Source organism: Oncorhynchus clarkii, chromosome 26 (assembly GCF_045791955.1).
Source record: "Oncorhynchus clarkii lewisi isolate Uvic-CL-2024 chromosome 26, UVic_Ocla_1.0, whole genome shotgun sequence".
Taxonomy (NCBI): Eukaryota; Metazoa; Chordata; class Actinopteri; order Salmoniformes; family Salmonidae; genus Oncorhynchus; species Oncorhynchus clarkii.
Genome location: NC_092172.1, coordinates 29,959,045 through 29,981,230, shown reverse-complemented (window position 1 = coordinate 29,981,230; position 22,186 = coordinate 29,959,045). Strand labels below are relative to the sequence as shown.

The window sequence follows — 22,186 nt, the reverse complement described above, 5'->3', positions numbered from 1 at the left end:
CCATTAGGTACCGAGATGAGATCCTCAGACCCCTTGTGAGACCATATGCTGGTGCGGTTGGCCCTGGGTTCCACCTAATGCAAGACAATGCTAGACCTCATGTGGCTGGAGTGTGTCAGCAGTTCCTGCAAGAGGAAGGCATTGATGCTATGGACTGGCCCGCCTGTTCCCCAGACCTTAATCCAATTGAGCACATCTGGGATATCATGTCTCACTCCATCCACCAACGCCACGTTGCACCACAGACTGTCCAGGAGTTGGCGGATGCTTTAGTCCAGGTCTGGGAGGAGATCCCTCAGGAGACCATCCGCCACCTCATCAGGAGCATGTCCAGGCGTTGTAGGGAGGTCATACAGGCACGTGGAGGCCACACACACTACTGAGCCTCATTTTGACTTGTTTTAAGGACATTACATCAAAGTTGGATCAGCCTGTAGTGTGGTTTTCCACTTTAAATTTGAGTGTGACTCCAAATCCAGACCTCCATGGGTTGATAAATTTGATTTCCATTGATCATTTTTGTGTGATTTTGTTGTCAGCACATTCAACTATGTAAAGAAAAAAGTATTTAATAAGAATATTTCATTCATTCAGATCTAGGATGTGTTATTTTAGTGTTCCCTTTTTTTGAGCAGTGTGTGTATATATATATATATATTCCTAAGAGCTATACCCCCAAAGCCATTGGCACATGAAAAGCTAAATTATATTGATCCCCTAATTTTTTATAAACAAATGTGCGCCAAGCATGTCTGCTCTGTTATAAAATAATATATAGTAACCAATCAGCTGCTGTGAATTATCTTGCACAACAAAGGGGAGGGGTTTGTTACAAAACACCATCGTGGCGGGAAAGGGTTTTTCCTGTGGTGCAGGATACATCAACTAGGTTATTCAAGAAAACACAGGTTTTCGGACATAGCTTTGCAAGCTAAATATCTTCGACTCGATTTGCATGATGGTTTCGGAAGAACCAAATCTTCCGAACACGTTTGTGAAATTGTACTACATGTTGCAGGTAAGATTAAGGACCATCGCTTAGAACTATCCATATACAACTACCCATGAAACATTGCTAGTGAGTCACAAGTTGTTTCCATTAACTTGTCCAGTGATATTTTGTTGTTGTCAACATTTAGAGTTCGTGTAGAAAATAGATGCGACAATTGCCTGCTGGGGTGTCGACTAAAACAGCTGGACGTAATGACGTCACGTCGAATAAAAATGTAGTTTTTGAAGCATTACCCATTTAGGCAAATTGCGCAGACAGCCTGTATGCCCTCCCATCTATCTGTTTCATGTAGCCAGTGGTGTAAAAAGTACTCAATTGTCATACTTGAGTAAAAGCAAAGATACCTTAATAGAAAATGACCAAAGTGAAAGTATTTGGCTTTAAATATACTTAAGTGTCAAAAGTAAATGCTAAGATGTACTTAAGTATAAATAGTAAATGTATAAATAATTTCTACTTCAACCTTTTGACGGATACCCAAGGGCACACTAATACAATTTACAAACGTAGCATTTGTGTTTAGCGAGTCTGCCAGACCAGAGTGGATGACCAGGGATGTTCACTTGATAAGTGTGAATTGGACCATTTTCCTGTCAAGATGTAACGAGTACTTTTGGGTGTCAGGGAAAATGTATGGAGTAAAAAGTACACTTTTTCTTTAGGATTGTAGTAAAGTAAAAGTTGCCAAAAATATAAAATAGTAAAGTACAGATACCCCAAACTACTTTAAATGTATTTTTACTTAAGTACTTTACACAACTGCAGGTAGCCCGCAAAAACCAGCATGGATAGAATGCAATAATTGACTAATATTTGCTATATTCTAATACATCTCATGTGCCAACGTATCGCCATGGTCCGTGCCATGATGAAACTTGCACTCATGTAGATCTGAAATAATTGGATGGTAAAACTTGCCAGCCAAACAGAAAAGCAAGGCGAATCAATTCAGCCATTCTTGAAAGTCAGGAAAAACACCGCTTCCATCAGATCTGTTGCAATAAAGAAAGTTTGACAGATTAAAAATCCACCCCAGTCCAATGGATAAAAATGTAATGTTTAGAAAATGTCTCCCATCTTCCGTTTCCATTACACTTTTTTTGTTGCGACATATTGCTTTTGTCAAATACCTAGGTCAATGTTAAACCTACATAGCTACTGATATAGCTAGCTACCCCATTCAGAGGTAACTGATTTAGCGCCTATTGATGACAGTAGTATCTTCGGACAGGGGGTGTTTTGTTAAGAGCCCCAGCACTTGCTCTAAACATTAACTCATCGTTTTTGAAAACACAAGGAACGTGTATTTCATATCGGCAAGAAACAAATAATAATACAAAAGTTAAATTACAACACACCTTCAAAGGGTTAGTGTTCCCACACAGCCACATGTCCATGTTACATCACTTATTTATGGCAGACATAGGTGGCCACCTGTGCTAATGAACTATCTAGTGTTCGGTGAACACCTGTGTTTAAGTTAAACTGGGGAGGACGTGTAGTTTGTCTACTAGAGGCACACAGCTTGTGGATCTGCACCAAACTGCTACAGTAAGGTGTGTATTTTTCTTGAAAGACGCTTTCTTACTTCATGAAAGATAAGGGGCATATCAGCAAATGTTCCGAAAACCGTTTTGAGCGAAGATTATTGACATAAACATTAAAACATAACATCAGAATTGTAGTTCGGATGTAGCCAACAGTGGGCGAATGTAACGGCTGAAAACACTACACACGGAGAAGGGTTTGCAAGAGACGCTAACGTTAGTTAGTGACAAGCAACCATAACTTAATTGTAAAAACATTGGGTTAGTTATGCATGGACTGATGCCCTGGGTGAGTGGAGATCAATGAAATGGTAGGTTGCAGTAACTGTAATGTACCATAACCACTAAAACGAGACCTAGGACCAGCATGCGTTGTCTTATCTAACTTGTCTCTCAACAGACATCGAGAAGCAGCTGACTAGCGCCAAAGATGATCTATCGCTGACTATTTGGGTTTCCACTAGATAGCACAGTCAGAATTGGAAATATCGTAAAAATGTATGAAAATAATTATTCGCTTTTTGTTATTATTGTAAGGTTAGAATTGCTGCTAATGTTAGGTTTAAAATAAGATTTTAAAGGTCGACTTTGTGCACGAAAAACCATCTACCTGCCCTGTACTCAATTTGTAACAGAAATGGGGTTTGCCTTTGGTGGTTCATCGATGTCATGTGCGCAGCGACCGTAGCTAGTTCGTTAGCTATGCTAGCCAGTGCAGTTAGCCAGTAACTCAGTATGTGTTTACGTCATTTCACATAATTTGTTTTTGGACGTAAACTGTAGAGAGCGATAAAAAAATAGCACTCCTGTAGTCGAATACGTTATTCATATGTGTTTTGTTTTTAAGCATTAAATGACCTGAAATAATTGTGAATTGACTTTGTGGCTGAAGTAACTACTGACGACCGTCTATTCGCCCATCCGTGGTTTCCACTAGCTTCTTTAGCCACAAAGTTAGATTCCAGTCAGGATCCACAGCCACATTCAAAATTGGCTACAAAAAAAATGTGCTTTCGGTCATCATTTTAAGGTTAGGTATGAGGTTAGCAGTCCATGGTTAAGGTTAGGTTTAAAATACAATTTTAACAAGATAAATTGTAGAAATGGGCGGATATTATAACTTTGTGGTTATAGAAGCTAGTGATGCCCCATCTTCGTCTCTGCTAGCGCTCATTGCGAGATATGTTTCCGGGTTCTGAGATGACTTTTTATGCATTCACATTACTGTAGTTTTGTAAATTCCCCGCCCATGTGCACCTGAAGTTTCCTTGGGCACCTAACTAGGTTTCTTTCCCGGACCTCCAGCATTGTCGGAGCTAGCTAGCAATCTTATAAACCTGTTTAAGTCATTACCAAATTGAAATGCATCCCAACATTTAATTGCAGGAAATGAAGCCAGCGAACACCGAGAGTGGTGTCCCTGTACTCCATTCAGCAAAAGAGGGGTGCAAACCCAAGAAATTCACCCCAGATGAGGTACTGGTACCAAATCCCAGCTTCAAAGAAAATCAAGGAACGAAAAGAAAGGTAAGTGTGTCCACCCATATGATGACCACTGATCCATGATGCAATTCCAAAGTGCAAGTTCAGTGAATGTATGCATGCATGATTGTTTGTCTCAATTGTGTGTATAATGGGCTATAACTGGGCAATGGTAGTACTTTACAATTAAATGCAATTTGTCTCAGAGAAAAGCACTTCCTTTGAAAGTGGAAGGAAGAATTGAAAAAGTCAAAGAGGAGAAGGAAGACAAGGATGTAAGTGTTCATCACACACAGTATTTAGGCCAAATAACCTAGGTGTCATGTTTCATTAGGCACCAAACGGAAGAGAACTGATTGTATAATATTGAAACAGGGAGAGACTACCTCAAGTTGTCCAATGAAAAATGCTTGTTTTTCTTTTCTGTTGCGAAACGTTTGCTATGGCGTATGTGTAGAGGACATGAGTCGGTCATGGTTGCTCAAGGTCACGTGATGGGTAGCCCCTCCCTGCGAGTTCAACATCTATTTCAGCCTTCAGGCCAATGGGGGATTTCCTCTTGTTCTAACAGCTCTTATCATCCAATCATCTTGGAGTGTTCGTGCTGGGGTGCCATTCGAGGGAGGGGCACTCTGTCGTGGGGCAGGAGATCAAGGGGGGTGACTGTAGCGGACTTGACTCGGTCATGGTTGCTCATGGTCACGTGATAGGTAGCCCCACCTGCGACTTCAAAATCAGTCGGTTCTAGTGCCAATAGAGAATTTCCTCTTGGTCTAATGGTCAAGACCTTGGTTTCTCCCGTGGTAGACCCAGGTTCATATGTTACATGTGGACTAATGCAGAGGTTTTCAAACATCTCCTCGGCGACCCCCAGGTATTCCACGTATTTGAATTATTCCTGGGCTGGCACACCCCGTCATCGGCTGCCGTCGGACACCAGATAGCTATAACAACATATTATGTGGTTAGCTGATATGTAAAATACCGATCCAAGTGTTGTGGCATACATCATCAACATCTGAGCAGAGGACACGACCCTTGTTTAGGCGATCAGGTGAGCTAGTTCAGGGCTATAACAATACTGTGAAACGTCTGTGGATCCAAGAGGAGACATTTGAAAACTGCATGAATGAATACAATCCTGTTGGTGATCTCACTTTACTCTTTGTTTTCACATTTCAGATACAACCTGGAAGTCTATCGATATATGAATTGGAACGGTTGGAAAATATCAGACAAAACCAAGTGTTCCTGTCCTCCATAAAACTGCTTGAGGTTAGTTTGTTGAAGAACAGAGTTTAAATGGTATCTACTTATGCATATTTTACTGAAACTTCTTGTGTGGTGAAATGAATACATATATTATTGTTTCCTCAATAGGCCAAGCAGGATTTGAAACCAGAAAAAACACAGCGAGGTCTCAAGAGACAGAACAAGTAATGACAGATTCAACATCTGTACCAATGACTGAAAATATTTACTTCAATGTTTCCTGTGTATGTGCTTACATTGGTCAGTCGAATTTGGTCTTCCGTTATACATACTCAATCCCTTTAGGACATAAGGCCCATATGAGCTTCTGTAACGTATGGCATACAGAATGTATTTATTATGGCCAGCTTGGATAGAGAATGTCAGTGACTCGTTTCTGTTTCTAACGCAATGTAACTAATGTCTTGGCTCACTACAGTAAGGTAGCCTGGACAGAGATACTGCCTCCTCGCACCAAGTCCTTGAGAATCCAGAAGAAGGAAGCAGAGCGACTCCCCCTGCCCCCGGAACCACACAGGATTTATTATGAAGTCGAACGAGTAAGTGACTGATCAATAGCAAAATGCGACGTGAGTAACTGACCATAGGATATGCTCTTATGTTAAGAAATTGTACTTAACTACACAGAAAAGCCTACTTCTCACATTTGTTCCATTTTAATCTTGAAACAATAGTTTATTTCTCATGATAATGGTTTGTTTGTTTATGTTGATGTGTATTTACTAAAGATTGAACGTGCCAGGAAGCCAGAGGGTCCCATTAGTATGGAGCCAATCAACATGGAGGAGGATAGTTCACTGCCACCTGAACTTCTCACGCTGTGGACAGAGGTTGCACATTTGTTCACCATTACCTACTTTTCTCTAGCACGGTCCCAGATCCGTTTGTGCGATCTTGCCAACTCATTTGGCATGAAAATGACCATAACGTTTGGCAAGCCCGCACAAACAGATCTGGGACCAGGCTAACTCTTCAGTCCTATGTTCAGCATAACTGTTTGCAGCTTTGCTGTTCTTTTACAGTTTCATTTTATTTCACAGGATTTAATCAAAGAAGAAAAGGAGGAGTTGGGTCTGGGAGAGTGAGTTTCATTTAGAATGTTAAGGAATTGGGCCTTTTTTCTGAACGTTCTGTGACAAATGTATATATTTGTAGTATTTGATGGACATCCTGTATTGATTTGAATGTATAGATGTGTAAAAGCCTAACCTGTGCCAGGCTGACATTATATTGGATATGTTTCCAGGTACCGTAGTACTCTGAAGAGCATGGAGCTGAGTGAGATTGGAGGAGTAGCTAAGGTGGTGAAGAGTCGTATCTTCTCTGTTGCCTTCCACCCGTGTAGCAGTCGTCTGCTCATGGCTGCTGGGGACAAGTTGGGTGGAGTGGGGCTCTGGAACCTCGTGAGTACATACAGTGAAACTGGAGGCCATAGAGTTAATGTGTGACTGGGCTTATTTGGGTTTTGTTGTTCTTTCAGGAATCTGGTATGGGTGATGTCGTGCTGCCGTTTGTTGTTTCCTCAGGACTCTTGCTGTGTTCAAAACAACTGGAAGCTCAGGAAAAATAAAAGTCCAAATCATGACATCAGTGATCTTCAGGTCGGAGCTCTAGGAAGAAGCCCGAGTTGGATGACCGTTCAAATCAACAACAAAAAAATCAGTCTGATCTGTTGTTTTGAACGCGCTGAAGTCGGAGGTTTCCGAGTTCCCAGTTGTTTTCAACGTGCTGAAGTCGGAGGTTTCCGAGTTCCCAGTTGTTTTGAAGTCGGAGGTTTCCGAGTTCCCAGTTGTTTTGAACGCACTGAAGTCGGAGGTTTCCGAGTTCCCAGTTGTTTTGAACGCACTGAAGTCAGAGGTTTCCGAGTTCCCAGTTGTTTTGAACGCACTGAAGTCGGAGGTTTCCGAGTTCCCAGTTGTTGTGAATACGACAACGGCGTGCTGCTGTTTGTTTCAGGACTCTGATATGGGGGATGAGGGCGTGCTGCTGTTTGTTTCCTCAGGACTCTGATATGGGGGATGAGGGCGTGCTGCTGTTTGTTTCCTCAGGACTCTGATATGGGGGATGAGGGCGTGCTGCTGTTTGTTTCCTCAGGACTCTGATATGGGGGATGAGGGCGTGCTGCTGTTTGAGCCACACGTCCAGCCGGTGGCCTGCATGGCCTTCTCCGGGTCACATCCTACAGACCTGTTGACCCTCAGCTACGACGGGACGTTACGGAGCACAGATGTGGAGAAAGCCGTTTTTGATGAGGTACCATGCATAATACAGTGATGATAATAAATGGCATTTAACAAACAGTTTTTCCAAAGCAACATAAAACGGTGAGTGCATGTATTTTCATATGTGACCCCAGTGGGAATTGAACACGCATATCAGACTTTAGATTACCTGTTTGGTCTTTGTTACGTTATCTCTGTCCTTTCTCCAACTAGGTGTATCGGATCAAGGATGGCTTGAGAACCTTTGACTTCCTGTCACATGACTGTTCGACGCTGGTCACCGGGGACTGGTACGGAGACGTTGCCATCGTTGACAGGCGGACTCCAGGGTAAAGTAACGTCATTTTGATTTGCTCTCTGTACAAGGACTGGCCGTTGTGTTATAAGTCAAAAGCTTATTGCTAATGCCTTATTAATGTTGGTCTGTCTCGTTTTACTCAGAACCTCTCATGAGTCCCTCCATAGCCTGGATACCAAGACGGTTCGCTGTGTTCACGTCCACCCTGTTCAGAAGCAGTACATCATGGTGGCTGAGAACAGGTACAAAATGGGAATCAGTGCTTTGATGTGCAATATGTCAGCCAATCAGGTCGACCCATGTCATTATGGCAAGCAATCTCTATACAAGCCTTGGGACAATCCTATGTTTTAATAAGTTGATTGATGTATTTTGTCAAGTTTGCAAAATTATTACATATATATAGTCCTATTAAGGAAATCCACTTTCTATTTCATTGATCTTTTGTGTTGCTTAAACTGATATTGATTTTTTTGTGGATTTTTCTCTAGTATTGTGAGCATTTACGATGCTCGATGTTTGAAGGCGTCGTCAACAGAGCCAGTCTCCCAGCTCTATGGTCACTCAAAGAGCATCTCAAGTGCCTACTTCTCTCCTGGCACTGGCAACAGAGTAGTGACCACCTGCCTAGACAACATCAGGTGAGTCTGCATGCCACAGTAAGATGTTAGTACATTAAAATATGTAAAGAGATAAAAAAAAAATGACCGAAGTTCAAATAAATAATTTGCTTATGTGCTACGATAAGTGTTGTAAAAGTTGCACTAAGCTATTGTCCAATACTTGAAACCTGAAATGTTTATCAATTAAATGTACTTTGTTTTTCAGGATTTACGACACCTCGGAACTAACCTCCAGAGCTCCGCTACTGACCTCCATCCAGTAAATTCATTATACTATCACATTTACAAAGCGAAACTGACCAGGTATCTCTTGAGAAATAGTGTTTTATCGCTACTGGCTAAATAAAGATTAAATAAAAAAACATTGGAAAGATCCCGCAACCTCTGTTTGCATTGGTTTACTCTCCAATGCCGGTGTTCTAGTATGTATGCTTTATACCAATAGACATTAGCCAGCAAATCCAGAAGTATTTGTAATAGTAGTGTCTTTGTGTAATGCTGATGAATCCATTTCCTTTGTCCCTCTTTGCAGACAAAACTTGTACACAGGGCGCTGGCTGTCCAAGCTGCAGGCGACGTGGGACCCCAAGAGAGACGATTGCTTCGTTGTGGGCAGCATGCAGCGGCCTCGCAGAGTCCAGGTATAAGCACTCCTTTGTTCCCACGTCTATCATCAAACCTCAAAAACAATAAGTAAGATCTGAGGTCATGTTACTATTCCCCTAACAGAATGTGTAAGGTCAGTGTACAAGCTATGGATTATGTGGCTATGCATGGTATGGGTAACGTTTCATATATTTTGTATACAGGGGCACTGTGTCCCAAGACAATTTTCTCCTCTGGGACAATAAAGTATATCATTTTCTATCCAGGTGTTCCATGAGAGTGGGCAGCTCCAGCACTCCTTCCAGGACCCAGAGATGACCACCGTGCTCTCAGTCACAGCCTTCCACCCCACCAGGAACGCTCTACTGGGGGGTAACGCCTCCGGGCGGCTGTACGTCTTCACCGACTGAGAGCAGGATGCCTGTATGTGTTCGCTGCCTGAGAGTAGAAACCTTGGCCATTGTTCACAAAACATCTGAGTAAGAGTCCTGATCTAGGATCAGGTACCCTCCCTATTATTCATTATGATCTGGAAGGCTAAACTGATCATAGATCAGCACTCCTACTCTAAAATGTGAATCATGATACGGGCCTAGAACACATGAATAGACCAAAATAAGTTGTTTAATGTTTTTCTGCAAGCTGCCTTTGTTGTTTTCTATCAAATTATTGATGTTTTGTTAGTTTAAATAAAGTTGTATATTTAGCCGAAGTTGTGCTGTTCATGTAGTTTAGCTCTTTCATTGGCTGTATTGTACCTGCAGTGAATTTTGTGATTGATGGTTTTATTCTTTCAATAAAAACTACCAGAATTCAGTGGCTACAGCCCTACAATCATTAAAATCATGGCTAAATACCAGTGTGTTGAAAATGTGTCCCATATCAGGCAACTCACTCTTCTGTGCCTAGGCTAATTATTTTCTGCAGTTTTTCCTCAACACCAAAAATAACAGTACAGTGTAGGCCTGCCTACCTTAGAAGTAAGCTATGTTATTAGACTAGTAGGTTTAGTGAGAAGTGTTGTGTATGTTAGGCTGTGGGGGAAATTTCAGAAATAGTTTTCAAATTGATAAAGCAATAATCTGTTAATAATATGACCACCCTACCTTCAATTATGGGGCTTAAATTACTGTAATTATGTATTCTGTACTGGCTAATTTGCATTTTAATTACATTTGTACTTTGATTTGAATCATCTTTGTTCTACATCAGCCCTGAAACTGTCACATCAATTGAGCACCATCTTTAGATATTTGACAAAACTTGTTGAATTTAAGAATTAGACTAAGGAGTAACATTGGCCTGTCCGTGGCCTGAGATCTCAGCAATGGTAAGGCCTGTCCTCGTGAAATAAAGTGTTTCTGAGAAGAATCTCTATAATTTTATTTAAAATGTTCTGAGCAGGCTTGAATTGCTCTGCCAATGCATTGTTCAAGTCAATATGCAGTGATAAGGGACGATTTGAAATTGACTGGGGTGGGGAGGTACAAAATAGAGGAGAGTTGTGTTTTTTTTTTTAAATGGTGCATTGAAGGTTAGTTTATTTTTATTCATATACACTTCCGGTCAAAAGATTTAGAACACCTACTCATTCAATTGTTTATTTTTACTATTTTCTACATTGTAGAACAATAGTGACTAGAACTATGAAATAACACATGGAATTGTATAGTAACCAAAAGAAGTGTTAAACAAATCTAAATATAGTTTATATTTTGAGATTATTCTAAGTAGCCACCCTTTGCCTTGACATCTTTGCACACTCTTGGCATTCTCTCAACCAGCTTCACCTGGAATGCTTTTCCAACAGTCTTGAAGGAGTTCCCACATATGCTGAGCACTTGTTGGCTGCTTTTCCTTCACACTGCTGTCCAACTCATCCCAAACCATCTCAATTGGGTTGAGGTTGGGTGATTGTGAAGGCCAGGTCATTTGATGCAACACTTCATTACTCTCCTTGGTAAAATAGCCCTTACACAGCCTGGAGTTGCATTGGGTCATTGTCCTGTTGAAAAACAAATTATAGTCTGACTAAGCACAAACCAGCAGAATGCTGTGGTAGCCATGCTGGTTAAGTGTGCCTTGAATTCTAAATAAATCCCAGACAGTCACCAGCAAAGCACCCCCTCCATGCTTTACGGTGGGAAATACACATGCAGAGATCATCCGTTCACCCACACCTCATCTCATAAAGACACGGCAGTTGGAACCAAAAATATCCCATTTGGATTGCAGACCAATGGACAGATTTCCACCGGTCTAATATCCATTGCTCGTGTTTCTTGGCCCAAGCAAATCTCTTTTTATTATTGGTGTCCTTTAGTAGTGGGTTCTTTGCAGCAATTCGACCATGAAAGCCGGATTCACAGTCTCCTCTGAACAGTTGATGTTGAGATGTGTCTGTTACTTGAACTCTGTGAAGCATTTATTTGGGCTGCAATTTCTGAGGATGATAACTAATGAACTTATCCTCTGCAGCAGAGGTAACTCTGGGTATTCCTTTCCTGTGGCGGTCCTCATGAGAGCCAGTTTCATCATAGTGCTTGATGGTTTTTGCGACTCCACTTTCCGTATTGACTGACTTTCATGTCTTAAAGTAAAGTAATGATGGACTGTCGTTTCTCTTTGCTTATTTGAGCTGTTCTTGCCATAGTATGGACTTGGTCTTTTACCAAATAGGGATAGGGTTCTGTATACTATGTTCTACCTTGTCACAACACAACTGATTGGCTCAAACACATTAAGATGGAAAAAAAATCCTCTAATGAACTTTTAAGAAGGCACACCTGTTAATTGAAATGCATTCCAGGTGACTACCTCATGAAGCTAGTTGAGAGTGTGCAAAGCTGTCATCAAGGCAAAGGGTGGTTATTTGAAGAATCTCAAATATAAAATATATTTTGATTTGTTTAACACTTTTTTTGGTTACTACATGATTCCATATGTGTTATTTCATAGTTTTGATGTCTTCACTATTATTCTACAATGTAGAAAATAGGTAAATCAGGAAAAACCCTTTGAATGAGTACGTGTTCTAAAACTTTTGACTGGTAGTGTGAATATATATATTTATTTATATATATTTATATATTCACAGTGCGTTCAGGAAAGAATTCAGACCCCTTGACCTTGTCCAAATGTTGTTAGGTTACAGTTATATTCTAAAATGTATTACATCGTTTTTCCCCCTCATCTATCTACACACAATACCCCATAATTACAAAGTAAAAACCGAATAGTTTATTTTATTTTATTTTTTAAATAAATCGCATTTACATAATTATTCAGACCCTTTACTCAGTACCTTGAAGCACCTTTGGCAGTGATTACTGCGTCAAGTCTTCTTGGGTATGACGCTACAAACTTGGCACACCTGTATTTGGAGAGTTTCTCCCATTCTTCTCTGCAGATCTTCTCAAGCTCTGTCAGGTTGGATGGGGAGCGTTGCTGTACAGCTATTATCAGGTCTCTCCAGAGATGTTCAATCTGGTTTAAGTCTGGGCTCTGGCTGGGCCACTCAAGGACATTCTGGGCCACTTCTCCCCAGTTTGAGGTCCTGAGTGCTCTGGAGCAGGTTTTCATCAAGAATCTCTCTGTACGTTGTCCCATTCGTCTTTGCCTCAATTCTGACTAGTCTCCCAGTCCCTGCCGCTGAAAAACAACCCCACAGCATGATGCTGCCACCACCATGCTTCACCATGCCAGGTTTCCTCCAGTCGTGACACTTGGCATTCAGGCTCAGTTTGGCCGCATGGCCAGCTCTAGGAACAGTCTTGGTGGTTCCAAACTTCTTCAATTTAAGCATGATGGAGGCCACTGTGTTCTTAGGAACATTCACTGCTGCATACATTTTGGCACCCTTCCCCAGATCTGTGCCTTGACACAATCCTGTCTCTGAGCTCTACCGACAATTCCTTCGACCTTATTGCTTAGTTTTTGCTCTGACATGCACTGTCAACTGTGGGACCTTATATAGACAGGTGTGTGTGTGCTTTTCCAAATCATGTCCAATCAATTGAATTTACCACAGGTAGACTCCAAGTTGTAGAAACATCTCAAGGATGATCAATGGAAACAGGATGCACCTCAGCTCAATTTCGAGTTTCATAGCAAAGGGTCTGAATACTTATGTGAAAAAGGTATTTCTGTTTTTTATTTTTAATACATTTGCAACATTTTCTAAAAACCTGTTTTCACTTTCGCTTACAGCGTGATCTGCGTCAGAAATAGAACTGACTTCTATTTTAGCCGTTGGCAACGCAGACACTCGTTGGCGCGCACAAGCAGTGTGGGTGCAATAATTGAATAACATAGATTTCTACATTTATATTGCAACGCTCGCGGACGTGATGCATGCAGTGTAGTCAGTCTGTAAGTTGTGGAAGTCAGCCCATACTGCTGTTTACTTGTGTATTGCTGACTCTACCATCAAGACATTACTTTACAAACACAACCCAAGATACTACACACACTTGAAAGGGTCTTGGCTTATAATCATTTCAGTTTAAAAGTCCCATTTAGTTAGAGTCTGATGGTAGGTAGCACATTTATTCATCATCATGAGCAAATCTTCTACTGTATGTTCAGAGCTGTTTACAGTTCACTCTTCTCACTGATCATTTACTGTTATTTATTTTATTCCACAGGATTCAATCGAAGAAGAAAAGGAGGAGTTGGATCTGAAAGAGTGAGTTTATTGCTTGCCATATTTGGACTTTTGCTTTACAAATCAAATCAAATCAAATCAAATGTATTTATATAGCCCTTCGTACATCAGCTGATATCTCAAAGTGCTGTACAGAAACCCAGCCTAAAACCCCAAACAGCAAGCAATGCAGGTGTAGAAGCACGGTGGCTAGGAAAAACTCCCTAGAAAGGCCAAAACCTAGGAAGAAACCTAGAGAGGAACCAGGCTATGTGGGGTGGCCAGTCCTCTTCTGGCTGTGCCGGGTGGAGATTATAACAGAACATGGCCAAGATGTTCAAATGTTCATAAATGACCAGCATGGTCGAATAATAATAGGGCAGAACAGTTGAAACTGGAGCAGCAGCACGGCCAGGTGGACTGGGGACAGCAAGGAGTCATCATGTCAAGTAGTCCTGGGGCATGGTCCTAGGGCTCAGGTCCTCCGAGAGAGAGAAAGAAAGAGAGAAGGAGAGAATTAGAGAACGCACACTTAGATTCACACAGGACACCGAATAGGACAGGAGAAGTACTCCAGATATAACAAACTGACCCTAGCCCCCCGACACATAAACTACTGCAGCATAAATACTGGAGGCTGAGACAGGAGGGGTCAGGAGACACTGTGGCCCCATCCGAGGACACCCCCGGACAGGGCCAAACAGGAAATGGTTACATTATGGAGGTTAGGCATTTGTCCTTTTTATAAGTGTTCTGTGACAAACTACATTATTGTATTAGTATTTAATGGACATCCTGTACTGATTTGAATGTAAAGATGTGTAAAAGCCTAACCTGTGCCAGGCTGACATTACATTGGATGTTTCCAGGTACCGTAGTACTCTGAAGAGCATGGAGCGGAGTGAGATTGGAGGAGTAGCTAAGGTGGTGAAGAGTCGTATCCTCTCTGTTGCCTTCCACCAGTGTAGCAGTCGTGTGCTGATGGCTGCTGGGGACAAGTTGGGTGGAGTTGGGCTGTGGAACTTTGAGCGTACTCTCTCAGTATCTCACGCAGCCACACAGCTTTGTTTTTGTCAATTTCCAGGACTTTTTGGAGAGTAAAAATGTGTTTATTCAAAATACTAACTTTAACCTTAACCCAAAACCTTGTCAGGACATTCTGGTGACTTACCAGAACATTGTGGTCCTGATCCAGGCAGTATCACATTCACCTATGATTGAGAGTCCCATAGGGTGGCGCATATTTGGACCAGTGTCGTCCGGGTTTGGCCGGGGTAGGCCGTCATTGGTTGTTTTTTTATGTTGTATGTTTTATCTCCAAGACACTTTTGCTATTGTTTTGTAAGTCAATAAAGTTATAGCTGAAGTTGCACTTTTCATGTAGTTTATTATTTTTCAGTACGGAGGCTGAGGCAGACAAGTCATGTTATTATAATGTAGTCTAATGAGAGCCATAGACAACCCCCTAGTGAAGATCTAGTGTCAGTGTTTCACCTCTAGATGGCAGTATTGTTATACATTCACAACAACTACACTGAAGTCATAGTAGCTCTGGTTAAGGAAAGGGGGATGATACCTAGTCAGTTGTACAACTGAATGCCTTCAACTGAAATGTGTCTTCAGCATTTAACCCAACCCCTCTGAATCAGAGAGGTGCAGGGCGCTGCCTTAATCGACATCCAAGTCTTCGGCGCCCGGGGAACAGTGGGTTAACTGCCTTGCTCAGGGGCAGAACGACAGATTTTTACCTTGTCGTCTCGGGGATTCGATCCAACAACCTTTAGGTTACTGGCCCAATGCTCTAACCCTTAAGGCGTCCGCAAACATAGGTTTGGTTTGCTCCTAGCAGAACTTGGCTAAGCGAAGCGAACGTCTGTGCTTGCACATTCCCTGAAGAAAAAATGCGGCAATATTACTGTTTGTCCCTCTTGAGCCACCGTAGCAACAACATAGCCAGGAAAATAGATGGATAGAGGAGACATCTTTATATCTGTGCCATCATAGTGTCTGTGCCAGCATGGGCTGCACCATTGAGGCTACAACCATAAAAATCCCCACCTAGTTGACTACTTTGACAATGTTTTAAATGCTGGAAGAGCTCAATGGCCCTTCACTGGTATACTATTATTTACAAAGCCACTTTGGGTTTACTAACATTTTATTTGGCCATTTTTATTGTTCAGATATGTGGTGGGTACTCTCTTCATTTGCAGGACTTTATCCTGCTAACTGTTCCAAATGTCCGAACTGAATTTGGTGAAAGGGCTTTTATGTACTCTGCTCCATTGGCTTGGAACGCCTTACAAAATACTTTTAAACTGGAAGAACTTGTCCTGATTGGTGTTTAAATCACAGATGAAGGATTTTGAGACTGATTCCCTGACCTGGCAATGTTTTTAATTAATTTGCTGTTTTTGATTTTGTTATACTCCTGTGAATTCTATGGTTTTTACTAGATTGTAGTTTTTCATGTCTGTCTTTAATTGTGAAATTACTTGGTGCTGCCTATCTTGGCCAGGATGCTCTTGAAAAAGAGATTTCAAATCTCAATGAGCCCTTGGTTAAATAAAGGTTAAATAAATAAAATGACTCTGCCCATGCTAAAACTGCCTTTTGACCACTAGAGGTCTCTCCGCTGCCAGAAACAGTTCTTTAAAATAGTCCAAATGAAGCTAAGATAAATAAGAAATGTCATAAATTGGCGTTTTTGCCGAGGTCTTATTCACGCAATTTTACATCTAATAAGCTTTTTGGTGCAGTATTTCTCAAGTGAAAATATGTGCATGAAAACGAGTCGTCTCTCGTTCAATGATAACAAACACTTAATTGAAGAATCCCGTCCATATTTCCCACTCCTACTAGGAGTAGTACTGTTGACAAATCATTGACGAAGGGCATAGACTTCGGGTACAGAACTTGAATTGGCTTCGAAAAATTATTTTCTCAAATAGCTGAAAAAAATACCTGCCCAAACAACAAAACAAACTCACAAAATTGTCACAATATACAGAAGCCAAAAGCCAAAAGTTGGACATACCTACTCATTCCAGGGTTTTTCTTTATTTTTCCTATTTTCTACAATGTAGAATAATAGTAAAGACATAAAAACTATGAATTACCACATGGAATCATTTTAGATTTGAGATTCTTTAAAGTAGCCACCTTGATGACAGCCGCTTGTGTTATGCACGTGAGTGAGGACCCAAAAGCGGTTTAACAAAAACAGAGTCCTTTAATGTCAAACACAGGGAAGACATAGATCCTCTTCAGATGTATATAATGGCAAAATAGACAACCCGCAGAGAGGGCGATAAATGAATCATAAAGTCCTTCTGATATTTACAGAAGAGTCCCCCTTCTAGCAGCAGAGGAGAATAGCTGGGTTAGAGTCCCCTTCTTAGCAGCAGAGGAGAATAGCTGGGTTAGCGGCGACAGACTGCTGGTCTCTCTGGGTAGGCGCGGGTCGTAGAGGACAGAGGTACCTGATCACACGTAGCATCAGATGAACAGGCAGATTCTGACAGGACGGGACAAGGGTGAAGCAAACAAGACGATAGTTTGGTTCTGGCATGAGAAACTCAAACGAGAATCTGACAAAGACAGAAGCAGGAACAGAGAGAGAAATAGAGACCTAATCAGAGGGAAAAAGGAACAGGTGGGAAAAGGGTGAACGAGGTAGTTTAGAGAAGGTGAGGAACAGCTGGGAGAAGGAGAGGAAGAGAAGGTAACCTAATACGACCAGCAGAGGGAGACGAAGTGAAGAGAAAGAACAGGAACAAGACATAATATGACAATACATGACGTCCCGAGAGGGAACCCAACTCCTTTCCTCAGGACCGTACCCCTCCCAATCCACTAGGTACTGATGACCACGGCCCCGAGGACGCATGTCCAAAATCTTACGGACCCTGTAGATAGGTGCGCCCTTGACAAGGATGGGGGGGGGGGAGACGAGCGGGGGCGCAAAGAACGGGCTTAACACAGGAGACATGGAAGACCGGGTGGACACGACGAAGATATCGCGGAAGAAGAAGTCGCACTGCGACAGGATTAATGATCTGAGAAATACGGAACGGACCAATGAACCGCGGGGTCAACTTGCGAGAAGCTGTCTTAAGGGGAAGGTTCTGAGTGGAGAGCCAAACTCTCTGACCGCGACAATATCTAGGACTCTTAGTTCTACGCTTATTAGCGGCTCTCACAGTCTGCGCCCTATAACGGCAAAGTGCAGACCTGACCCTCTTCCAGGTGCGCTCGCAAGGTGCGCAAGGTGCGCTCGCAACGTTCGACAAAAGCCTGAGCGGAGGGGACGCTGGACTCGGCGAACTGAGACGAGAACAGCGGAGGCTGGTACCCGAGGCTACTCTGAAAAGGAGATAGCCCGGTCGCAGACGAAGGAAGCGAGTTGTGGGCGTATTCTGCCCAGGGGAGCTGTTCTGACCAAGACGCAGGGTTACGAAAAGAAAGACTGCGTAAGATGCGACCAATAGTCTGATTGGCCCGTTCTGCTTGACCGTTAGACTGGGGGTGAAAGCCGGAAGAGAGACTGACGGAAGCCCCAATCAAACGGCAAAACTCCCTCCAAAATTGAGACGTGAATTGCGGACCCCTGTCCGAAACGACGTCTGACGGAAGGCCATGAATTCTGAAAACATTCTCGATGATGATTTGTGCCGTCTCTTTAGCAGAAGGGAGCTTAGCGAGGGGAATAAAATGAGCCGCCTTAGAGAACCTATCGACAACCGTAAGAATAACAGTCTTCCCCGCTGACGAAGGCAGTCCGGTGATAAAATCTAAGGCGATGTGAGACCACGGTCGAGAGGGAATGGGAAGCGGTCTGAGACGGCCGGCAGGAGGGGAGTTACCGGACTTAGTCTGCGCGCAGACCGAACAAGCAGCCACGAAACGACGCGTGTCATGCTCCCGAGTGGGCCACCAAAAACGCTGGCGAATGGAAGCAAGCGTACCTCGAACGCCGGGGTGGCCGGCTAACTTGGCAGAGTGAGCCCACTGAAGAACGGCCAGACGAGTAGGAACGGGAACGAAAAGAAGGTTCCTAGGACAAGCGCACGGCGACGGAGTGTGAGTGAGTGCTTGCTTTAACTGCCTCTCAATTCCCCAGACAGTCAACCCGACAACACGCCCCTCAGGGAGAATCCCCTCGGGGTCAGTGGAGGCTACTGAAGAACTGAAGAGACGAGATAAAGCATCAGGCTTGGTGTTCTTAGAGCCCGGACGATAAGAAATTACGAACTCGAAACGAGCGAAAAACAGCGCCCAACGAGCCTGACGCGCATTAAGTCGTTTGGCAGAACGGATGTACTCAAGGTTCCTATGGTCAGTCCAAACGACAAAAGGAATGGTCGCCCCCTCCAACCACTGTCGCCATTCGCCTAGGGCTAAGCGGATGGCGAGCAGTTCGCGGTTTCCCACATCATAGTTACGTTCCGACGGCGACAGGCGATGAGAAAAATACGTGCAAGGGTGGACCTTGTCGTCAGAGAGGGAGCGCTGAGAAAGAATGGCTCCCACGCCCACCTCTGACGCGTCAACCTCGACAACGAACTGTCTAGAGACGTCAGGTGTAACAAGGATAGGAGCGGATGTAAAACGATTCTTGAGAGGATCAAAAGCTCCCTGGGCGGAAACGGACCACTTAAAGCACGTCTTGACAGAAGTAAGGGCTGTGAGAGGAGCTGCCACCTGACCGAAATTACGGATGAAACGACGATAGAAATTTGCGAAGCCGAGAAAGCGCTGCAGCTCGACGCGTGACTTAGGAACGGGCCAATCAATGACAGCTTGGACCTTAGCGGGATCCATCTTAATGCCTTCAGCGGAAATAACAGAACCGAGAAATGTGACGGAAGAGGCATGAAAAGTGCACTTCTCAGCCTTCACAAAAAGACAATTCTCTAAAAGGCGCTGGAGGACACGTTGAACGTGCTGAACATTAATCTGGAGTGACGGTAAAAAAATCAGGATATCGTCAAGGTAAACGAAAACAAAGATGTTCAGCATGTCTCTCAGGACGTCATTGACTAATGCCTGAAAGACAGCTGGAGCGTTAGCGAGGCCGAAAGGAAGAACCCGGTATTCAAAGTGCCCTAACGGAGTGTTAAACGCCGTTTTCCACTCGTCCCCCTCCCTGATGCGCATAAGATGGTAAGCGTTACGAAGGTCCAACTTAGTGAAAAACCTGGCTCCCTGCAGGATCTCGAAGGCTGAATACATAAGAGGGAGCGGATAACGATTCTTCACTGTTATGTCATTCAGCCCTCGATAATCTATGCAGGGGCGCAGGGACCCGTCCTTCTTCTTAACAAAAAAAAACCCCGCTCCGGCGGGAGAGGAGGAGGGGACTATGGTACTGGCGTCAAGAGCTACAGACAAATAATCTTCGAGAGCCTTACGTTCGGGAGCCGACAGAGAGTATAGTCTACCCCGGGGGGGAGTGGTTCCCGGAAGGAGATCAATACTACAATCATACGACCGGTGCGGAGGAAGAGAGGGGGCCCTGGACCGACTGAACACCGTGCGCATATCGTGATATTCCTCCGGCACCCCCGTCAAATCACCAGGCTCCTCCTGTGAAGAAGAGACAGAGGAAACAGGAGGGATAGCAGACATTAAACATTTCACATGACAAGAGACGTTCCAGGAGAGGATAGAATTACTAGACCAATTAATAGAAGGATTATGACAAACTAGCCAGGGATGGCCCAAAACAACAGGTGTAAAAGGTGAACGAAAAATTAAAAAAGAAAGGGTTTCGCTATGATTACCAGAGACAGTGAGGGTTAAAGGTAGCGTCTCACGCTGAATCCTGGGGAGAGAACTACCATCCAAAGCGAACAAGGCCGTGGGCTCCCTTAACTGTCTGAGAGGAATGTCATGTTCCCGAGCCCAGGTCTCGTCCATAAAACAGCCCTCCGCCCCAGAGTCTATCAAGGCACTGCAGGAAGCTGACGAACCGGTCCAGCGTAGATGGACCGACAAGGTAGTGCAGGATCTTGAAGGAGAGACCAGAGTAGTAGCGCTCACCAGTAGCCCTCCGCTTACTGATGAGCTCTGGCTTTTACTGGACATGAAGTGACAAAATGACCAGCGGAACCGCAATAGAGACAGAGGCGGTTGGTGATTCTCCGTTCCCTCTCCTTAGTCGAGATGCGGATACCCCCCAGCTGCATAGGCTCAGCACCCGAGCCGGCGGAGGAAGATGGTAGTGATGCGGAGAGGGGGGCAACGGAGAACGCGAGCTCCTTTCCACGAGCTCGGTGACGAAGATCAACCCGTCGCTCTATGCGAATAGCGAGTTCAATCAAGGAATCCACGCTGGAAGGAACCTCCCGGGAGAGAATCTCATCCTTTACCTCCGCGCGGAGACCCTCCAGAAAACGAGCGAGCAAAGCCGGCTCGTTCCAGTCACTGGAGGCAGCAAGAGTGCGAAACTCAATAGAGTAATCTGTTATGGATCGATTACCTTGACATAGGGAAGACAGTACCCTGGAAGCTTCCTCCCCAAAAACAGAACGATCAAAAACCCGTATCATCTCCTCCTTAAAGTCCTGATACTGGTTAGTACACTCAGCCCTCGCCTCCCAGATTGCCGTGCCCCACTCACGAGCCCGTCCAGTATGGAGAGATATGACGTAGGCGATACGAGCTGTGCTCCTGGAGTAAGTGTTGGGCTGGAGAGAAAACACAATATCACACTGGGTGAGGAACGAGCGGCATTCAGTGGGCTCCCCAGAGTAACACGGCGGGTTATTGATTCTGGGCTCCGGAGATTCGAAAGCCCTGGAAGTGGCCGGTGGATCGAGGCGGAGATGGTGAATCTGTTCTGTGAGGTCGGAGACTTGGGCGGCCAGGGTCTCAACGGCATGTCGAGCAGCAGACAATTCCTGCTCGTGTCTGCCTAGCATCGCTCCCTGGATCTCGACGGCTGAGTGGAGAGGATCCGAAGTCGCTGGGTCCATTCTTGGTCAGATTCTTCTGTTATGCACGTGAGTGAGGACCCAAAAGCGGTTTAACAAAAACAGAGTCCTTTAATGTCAAAACACAGGGAAGACATAGATCCTCTTCAGATGTATATAATGGCAAAATAGACAACCCGCAGAGAGGGCGATAAATGAATCATAAAGTCCTTCTGATATTTACAGAAGAGTCCCCCTTCTAGCAGCAGAGGAGAATAGCTGGGTTAGAGTCCCCTTCTTAGCAGCAGAGGAGAATAGCTGGGTTAGCGGCGACAGACTGCTGGTCTCTCTGGGTAGGCGCGGGTCGTAGAGGACAGAGGTACCTGATCACACGTAGCATCAGATGAACAGGCAGATTCCGACAGGACGGGACAAGGGTGAAGCAAACAAGACGATAGTTTGGTTCTGGCATGAGAAACTCAAACGAGAATCTGACAAAGACAGAAGCAGGAACAGAGAGAGAAATAGAGACCTAATCAGAGGGAAAAAGGAACAGGTGGGAA

At 43.9% G+C, this 22,186-nt stretch overlaps 2 protein-coding genes across 3 annotated transcripts in view; both read left to right on the top strand.

Annotated features, from left to right (window-relative positions):
• The window catches only part of LOC139385091 (alpha-protein kinase 3-like), a 370,338-nt gene that overhangs the window by 191,697 nt on the left and 156,455 nt on the right, over positions 1–22,186 (top strand). The gene's annotated exons all lie outside the window — the stretch shown is intronic.
• On the top strand, positions 830–10,433 carry LOC139385172 (WD repeat-containing protein 76-like). 2 transcript variants are annotated; one of them, XM_071130265.1, is made up of 15 exons: positions 830–1,018; positions 3,946–4,086; positions 5,224–5,316; positions 5,422–5,477; positions 5,732–5,852; positions 6,042–6,143; positions 6,354–6,394; positions 6,560–6,716; positions 7,408–7,566; positions 7,749–7,864; positions 7,977–8,075; positions 8,325–8,474; positions 8,662–8,715; positions 8,989–9,097; positions 9,329–10,433. In XM_071130265.1, the coding sequence occupies exons 1-15, from the start codon at positions 956–958 to the stop codon at positions 9,470–9,472; spliced, it is 1,605 nt and encodes a 534-aa protein (XP_070986366.1). In that variant the 5' UTR covers positions 830–955; the 3' UTR covers positions 9,473–10,433. The 2 variants fall into 2 exon arrangements, with proteins under 2 accessions (XP_070986366.1, XP_070986367.1); XM_071130266.1 differs by lacking the exon at positions 830–1,018 and adding an exon at positions 3,223–3,589.